The sequence below is a fragment of the Delphinus delphis genome, chromosome 20 (assembly GCF_949987515.2).
Source record: "Delphinus delphis chromosome 20, mDelDel1.2, whole genome shotgun sequence".
In the NCBI taxonomy this organism is placed as follows: Eukaryota; Metazoa; Chordata; class Mammalia; order Artiodactyla; family Delphinidae; genus Delphinus; species Delphinus delphis.
In genome coordinates, this window is record NC_082702.1 from 24,678,565 (window position 1) to 24,686,510 (window position 7,946).

At 46.7% G+C, this 7,946-nt stretch overlaps 1 protein-coding gene across 1 annotated transcript; it reads right to left on the minus strand.

Moving 5' to 3' along the window:
* Positions 1–5,736: 5,736 nt before the first annotated feature.
* LOC132416041 (TSSK6-activating co-chaperone protein) lies at positions 5,737–6,495 on the minus strand. The gene is made up of 2 exons (XM_059999284.1): positions 6,472–6,495; positions 5,737–6,159 (listed from the first exon to the last, which is right to left on the minus strand). Exons 1-2 carry the CDS (start codon positions 6,493–6,495, stop codon positions 5,737–5,739), a joined length of 447 nt encoding a protein of 148 aa, XP_059855267.1.
* Between the last annotated feature and the right edge of the window lie 1,451 nt (positions 6,496–7,946).

Consider the following 7,946-nt stretch of genomic DNA (forward strand, 5'->3'; position numbering starts at 1 on the left):
ATGAACTTGACGTTCCTTTGGCTGTCTTCATCCACTTCTCTGCCTGGAATGTTCTCGTCCCTTCGCTGCCTGTCTGACTTCAATCCACCCGTCATGGTTGCCCATCACATGTCCTTGGTCTTTGAGAACATCCTTTTCTCCCACAGCCTGGTCCACGTGGGGGTCCACAGCAGAGTGTCAGATGATGGGGCTGGCGCCAGCGAGGGGCCCGAAGGAAGCTGGTAGGTGTGGCTCTGTCAGTCTTCAGTGACGAATACAAATCATCACAAGTCTGAGGACAGAGATGGAGGACAGAGATGGAGATTCATAACTGAACTGTTGGGCCATCCATTCATTTAAATTAGATGTCATTAATGGAGGAGCCCACCCTGCACTTTCACGAAGCTGAGTTCTCCTTACCTTTGCGCCCTTGGCACTTCAGATTTCTTCCCCCAGTCCCGGCTCTGCTCTTATGTGCCGGGCCTAGTGGGGAATTCAGAGACAAATAGTAAGGCATGGCTGTTGCTATCTATTGAGAAGGACAAAGCAAGAATATAAACATCAATAAAAAGAAATATTCATTTAGTCATTTGTGCAGCAAATATTTACTGACTTATTCTGTGCACCTCGCTAGACACTGTGGATTGAGGATGGGACAAGATCACTGTCATGCCCTTGCTGAGCTCACAGCCCAATGGAGGACACATCTGTGGACAGTCAAGTGTGATAGGGACCATGGTAGGACGTGCAAGGCTGTGGAAAACACCGAAGAGACAGGCAGTGCATAATAGAAGGTTGGGAAAGCTTCTCAGAGGAGGCATATCCAGCTGAGACCTGAGAAGTGAGAAGGAACTGGCCAGATAAGAGGGGGTAGAGAACAATCCAGGCAGAGGCAGCAGGATATGCAGAGCACGTGTGGGCAACTGAAAATAGTTTGGTATCGTTACAGCTCAGAGTAGGATGGGCAGTGGGGATGGAAAGGTTGATGGGTCATCTAATTGAACCCCTGGAATTATCCTATAAGATAGATACTGTTGTCATCTTTATCCGTATTACAGATGAGGAAAATGAGATCAGAGAGGCTGGGCAGCTTGTCCAAGTCACAGAGCTAGTAAGGGCTAGAACTGAAAATTTGATCCTGATTTGTCTGTTTCCAAAGCCCTTGCCTTTAACCAGGGGAGCTATGGAAAGGGTTCTCTGTGAGGGGTGGTATAGCATGGTGGTGAAGAGTGGGGGCTAGACTGCCTGTTTCCATCCCTGAGGAGCTGTGTGATTTTGGGTGAGTTACTTAACTCCTCTGTGCTTCAGATTCCTCAGCCAAAAAATGGGGATACTAATAATATCTACCCCATAGGGTTGGGTTTTCTGAGAATCAAATGAGTTAATATTTGTAAAGTTATCTTCTGGACAGTTAATATATGATAAATGCTCAATATATGTTAGCAACTATTATTAGGCTGGATTGGAAAGGAGAGAGACTACAACAAAGATCACATCTCTGTTTGGAGGCCACTGCAACTGTGGGGCTGAGAGGTGTGGCCACGGGGTGAGGGAGAGGGACAGCATGCGGGTGAAATGCCATATTCCCTTTAGGCTGTCAGTCTGGGGGCTGGGGCTTAGCCACCTTCTGGGCTTGGTTTCTTTGTCCCTTTAAGCTGCCCACACACGGGAGGGGACATGTGCTGCCTGCAGAAAAGTTGGTTGCTCCTGAGAACAATATAGATTTGTGAGCTTCAGGAAACCACATCCCAGTGAGTGCTGCAGTACTGACTCGAGCTGTTGGGACGTGTTGTTGTCAAGGGCAATGCGATCAGCTTCTTGGCCCATTCCCTCTCCCTGTGGCTTCCAGTGACTCTGTTTCCAACCGAGTAGTTTAGGCCTCTGTCACTTCCAGGACATTCTGTTTTCCTTCCCTGGAGATGGGGAACCAGTGTTAGGATCTGGTCAGAGGTGGGGTGCCTGGAGGGGCCAGCCAGCAATGCCCTGATCTGGGATGAGGAGACAGCTTGTCCAGTGCCCTGGGCTTTCCACGAGGCCAAGAAGCTCCAGATTCAGTGGGGGAGACTTATGCGGTGTTGTGAAAGAGCATCACTTCAATCATCCCCTGGTCCCTCCTCTTCTAGGCCATGGCATCCTCACTCCTCGTTGGCCATTCCTTTCGGTGACTTGTCCAACTTTGGTCTGTTCATGTGCTAGGACTTGTGGCAAAAGGAATTCAGAAAAGAGAGGAAGGCTGGTGATGATCGAGGCATCAGAGGATTTGGGGAAGATGGAGCATCTGGATGGGAGGCGGGGAGGATAGGGCTGGTTTCTGGGTGGACAGTGCATTGAATTGAGTCTGAGGACTCTGACAGCAGACTCTCCATCTGGTTTACTCACCACAATAGTTCTAGATCCTGGAAGTGGCTCAGAGCAGGAGCTCACCAAACCGATGTAAAAGGATGGATCAGACCCAAGATTGGGAGACTTTGGTTCTTGTTGTGGCTCTATCATTACCTTGTTCTGTGACCTCAACAAGTTACATCCACTCCTAGAACTTGGGGTATGGTCAGTGCCACCCAAACCACAAGACCTGAGATGAGGATGGGAGTTGGTCCCCAAAGAAAAAACTTAGGGAGCGACTACGGGGAACCAGAGAATGGATGATGGGAAGGCCAACCCACACACATATACATGCAAGCGCGTGCGCGCACACACACACACACACACACACACACACACACAGTTATTTCAGTGGCTCATTGCTCCTCTGATTATTTTCCCAAACCCTTCACAAAAACCAAGTTGCTCATAATAATAACCATGGATCATTGTGCCTTAGTAGGTTCTGACTAGAACCCAGAACTCAAGCTTCTCAGCTCCCTGGTGGATCTTCTTGCTTACATACACAGGTAGAGATCCTCAAAGTTCCTCAGAAGCCTGGCAGTGATTCCCAGGATCAGATAACATTCCAGAGGAGAAGTAAGGGCAGATCCATTGGTGGACTCATATATTTATCCATTGGCAAGCATTCACAGAGCATCTTCTCCATGGCAGGCTTTGGGACTGGCGGAGCATATGAGTCAGGACAGGCTAAGTTTGCTGGCATAACAAACACTCCCCACATCTCCGTGACTCAAACAATGAAGGTTTATTTCTTGCTCATGCTGGATTGTCATCGTAGGTTGGCTGGGGGTTTATTGTCCATCCTTCATATGGAATCAAACTGATGGAGCAGCTGTTCTCTGGAACACAGCTTTCCTTGTGGCAGGGGATATGGTGCTGGTGAGACACGCACAGCGTTTTAGAATTAGAGGCGAGTGGGGTGAGGAGTGAAACATCTAGAAAAATGGGCAGTGGTGATGGCCCTTGAGCACCATGATAAGGAGTTTTTACTTCATCTTGTAGCCCTTCCTCAGAATTGGCCTCACCTCTGGAGATGAATCTGAACTTTCCTTCTTGGTTTCCAGGATCTGAACAAGTATTTGCTCATGACAGTCCCAGGGACCTAGGAAGCTTCTGGTCAGCAATTGTCCAGACCATCATATCCTGCCTTGGTGTGGTCTGAACTGGAAAATCTGTGTGGCTGAAGAGAAGCCATGTATGTAGAAGAGATAACTGGAGTGCACTCTGTTTAGATTTAAGCTCTCACCATCTCACTATAATTAAGTGCCAAGTGGTTATTAAACAATACATTTACAGAATTCTGACAACTGTGTAAGAACCTTTCCTCTCCTACAGTGAATATTCCCCAGTAAATACGCTTGTAATATTTCACTGGCTTTTAATTAACCCGACTCGCCTATAAAACCATTTATCTTTTAAAAAGACTGTTGTTCCATGTGCAATACGTGTCAATAGATAATTAAAATGTTTTTCTTAGAGAATGAACAGGGAGATGTGATCTATGCATTTCAGAACGTTATTATTAAAACTGTTATTTATTGAGGTTTAAGCACTTGTTACTTGGTAACTATAGAGCGACCGTGTCTCTTTAATACCAAAATTAAACAGGCACTGCAGACAAAATGTGCAAGGTTAGAAAACCTCTTGGGTCATAATTAAATAGCGCAAGTAATAAAAGTTCAATTCTTGTTTAGGAAACAAATGCCCCGATCTGGCTTCTTTTCTATCAGGAATTGGGAAGGCGTGTCTTTGTTTTTCCAGGAGCAGCCTGGCTGTGTCGCTGTTTCAAACACGGACACTTTTTTCAGAGCATCAGAAGTTTCTTCTAGAAATAACAGCTACAAAGTGTTTGGGAAACCTTAAAATAAAAGACAGTGTGAAACTGCTTTGGTGAATGTAGACTTTTCTAGAACTAGTGGCTGACCAGAGCCCCACGCCTGGGAGTAGACCTGTGTCTGGGGATGGCAGCCCTCAGAGAGAGGCCATCCCATCCCCTGGTAGCAGGCAGCCTGGCAAGGGTCCCTTTCCCACTTCTCCTGGCTGCCCCAAGCTGCCCACCCTGGAGAAGCATCATGCTCGCCTCTTGGGCTAAGGACCCTAGCTTGTTGTCTCGTTTACCATGAGCCCCTTATTGTGGGTTCAGCTGTGTCCCCAGAAAGATGCTAAAGTTCTAACCCCCAGTACCTGTGAATATGACTGTATTAGTTTGCTAGAGCTGACATAACAAAGTACCACAGCCTGGATGTTTAAACAACAGAAATTGACTCTCACAGCCCCGGAGGCTGGATGTCCAAGATCGAGGTGTTGGCAGGACTGGTCTTTCCCGAGGCCTCTCTCCTTGGCTTGTAGATGACGCCTTCTCCCTGTGTCCTCACCTGGCCTTTTCTCTGTGCACACATATTGCTGACCTCTCTTCCTCTTATAAAGGCACCAATACTATTGGATCAGGGCCACGCTTATGACTTCATTTAACCTTAATTCCTCTTTAAAGACCCAATCTCCAAATACAGTCACACTGGGGATTAGGGTTTCAACATATGAAATTTGGGGGGGACACAATGGTGTCTGAAACAGTGACCTTATCTGGAAATAGGATGTCGAGTTACGATCACTAAGATCAGGATTCCTATTAGGATGGGGCCTCATGCAATATAACTGTATCTTTACAAAATAAGGAAATTTGGACAAAGAGACAGACATGTACACAGAAAGAATGCACATTAGGATGAAGGCGGAGCTCTGGGGGATGCACCTACAAGCCAGGAAGGCCAAAGATGGCCAGCAGGCCACCAGAAGCTAGGGGAAAGGATGGGACAAGGTCTCCTTCACAGCCCACAAAGAGTACCAACCCTGCTGACACCTTGATCTCAGACTTCTAGCCCCCAGAGCTGGAGACCACACATTTCTGTTGTTTAAGCCCCCCAGTCTGTGATACTTTGCTACAGCAGCCCCAGGAAATGAATACACCCTCTGGCAAAGAAATTCTATCACAATCTGATGCTCCAGCCAATCCTCACTGGGTTCTAACCCACAGACCTGGGGGACAAAGCCAGGTCCTCAGTCATTTAAAGGGACTGAGTAGACTAACATGAGATGCATGCAACAGTCTATTAGGGTGATGGAAACAGATATAACATATTATCATTTCATCTTAAATCGCATCTTTGTGTATATTTTATCATGTACAATATTAATACAGTAGTAGATGTATATGCTTTATAAGTAAACGTGCACTTATATCAGGGTAGGGAGGGGTCCATGTTCAAAATGTTTTGACTGATAGAGCTGTGTGATCACACAACTTGGAGACCACTGTTCCAAGGTGGGGAGTCAGTGATAAAAATTTTGTTGTTGTTGTTGTTGTTCCACAATTCATTTACTGAATTGGGGCAGGAGATTTAACAACAGATTGCGAGATAAGGCTGGGAGAGAAGAGTTCTTGCTTTCTCTCCCAGGAGCCAGTTGTGTCATGGATGCTTGTAGATCTTCCAAAATAGCCATCTGTTGTTGGGCAAGCTGGGTCTGAAGCTGGAGATTGGCACACATACATTCTAGGAGTCCTAGGCATTCCTTGGGCTTGTGCTCAATTCCTGAGGGCAGCTTTGTTGCCAGGATTTTCAGGAAAGTGGCTGGTGGGGAACTTGCTTGAAGTTTAATAAAGCTGGGGGAGGGTTTGGCTCGACAAAGAGGCACAGCATTACCTTCCTCTTTGGCTCTTCTGTTAGTAGGATGACTAGAACGCTGCTCCAACTGAACACCAACAGGTGTGGTGCTGCCCAGCCCAGTCCGATTGGACTACACTCCCATTTCACCCCTCATCAAATCGGCCAGGTCTTCCCTCAACCGATGGTTTCAGTGCTGAAAAAATTAGACCAGAGAGCTCCTGTTCAGGAGGATTTCATGTACGAGTCAGAAGAAAAGATTTTAGAGTTCTAAAGAGAATTCTTAAGGTTGTAAAAGAAGATTCAACAAACAAAAGATTGGAGACAAATAGTAGGTTTTCCCACTGCCCTGGAGCACCACTCTTGGATTACTCATGACGTCGTCATACGTCTCACAATTTGTAATATTTTGGCCTCCTTCAAGCCGAGGTGTCATTTGTCTCACCCTGAGGTCCTCTGAGCCCGACATCATGCATGTCCACAGTGTGGTCCCAGGTGGTGATTAACAGTGCTCTAGGTGGAGAGGAGATGGCAGGGCCCAAGCCGGCACCAGCACACGGGGAATCTTTCTCTTTAAGCCCCTCCATCCTGAGAGTGACAGGTGAACTGTGGGTCAGGAGGAGGAGAGACAGGAGAGTGAGACAGAGAGAAGCAGGAAGGCAAGCCTCAGAGGAAGAGGTAGGTAAACAGAGAAAAATACAGGAGGAGGGCATCTGAGAAGCAGAGATAGAGATGGTCAGAGGGCTGAGGGCGGAGGCAGAAGTTTGGAGGCAGAAAGGAGGGATGAAACCACGAGAAAAATTCAACGCTTGCTAAAGTTGTTCAAACACGTGGTAAGTTTCCGTACGTCATAATTTCAGTATGTTTAGGGCTTTACTTAGACATTACCCCAATCTGTATTATTGAACTCATTTGAATAAACATGCTTTACATCTGGAATTTTGGGCATTATGTTACAGGTTCTAGAGTGCACTGCGCCCTTGGGCTGGGAAAGGGCATATTTTTGGTGGGCACCAGACTTCAGGTTATGGAATCCGAAGGCCTGGATGTCAGCCATTAAGCCACCCATCGGTGTCCTCGTCCCCTCCCCCTGAAAGTTGAGAACAGATGTTCTCTCTGCCCTAGTAGCTGCCTTGATTCCAGGAGAAAGGAGAGAGAGAGAGAGGAAGGGCTCTGGAAGTGGATGCGTCCTTTCCTCTCCTCCCTGTGTTACCATAGTATCTCGTTTCCTTGGTTACCGGTGGCCAAGGAAAGGACACTGGGCAAGTGCAGGATTTTGATGGAGCTCTCTAAAGAGAGATGTCAGCACAGACCTTGTCTCTTTTAAAAGAACACTCGTTCTGAGAGGTTGCTCAAGAATGGGGGTGGGGAAGAAATGGGTAGTTCTCATGAAGTTGGAATTTAGAAATTTCATTTCACTGGATAGAAATGAAGCACTTAAAAGATAACCTTGAGGAATCAAAGCCAGGGAGGCCTTACCCAGCTTTGCACATTGCTGGAAATCTGGAATTGGCAGGAAGGCTGTGATGCTAATTAAGAAATGATTTCTGCAAATGTTTACTTTAACTGCACCCAGCTTGGGCTAGCTCAGTAGCTGGCCTGCTCTTTTCCCTGGATAACTAAGCACGCTTGGGGAATATGGGAATTTGCCACTTCCGCTGGGAGCATCTGGCATCAGCCTTTAACAGTCCCAAGAGGCCACATAGACCTGTGAAGTCTCTCCTGAGAGCCTCTAGATTTTTTTTGACAGTTAAATGATGTGGAGGACAGTGGCCCTCAATTCTACTCAGCTTTTGAGAGTCAGTCAAGATACCTGTCCTTCCAATACGTTTGTCTTGACTTCTCCACCTAAGTTAGGTGCCCTTCTTCAAGAACCCCAGGAACTACATTTTATCATTGAAAATTTCATCATTGCATTTA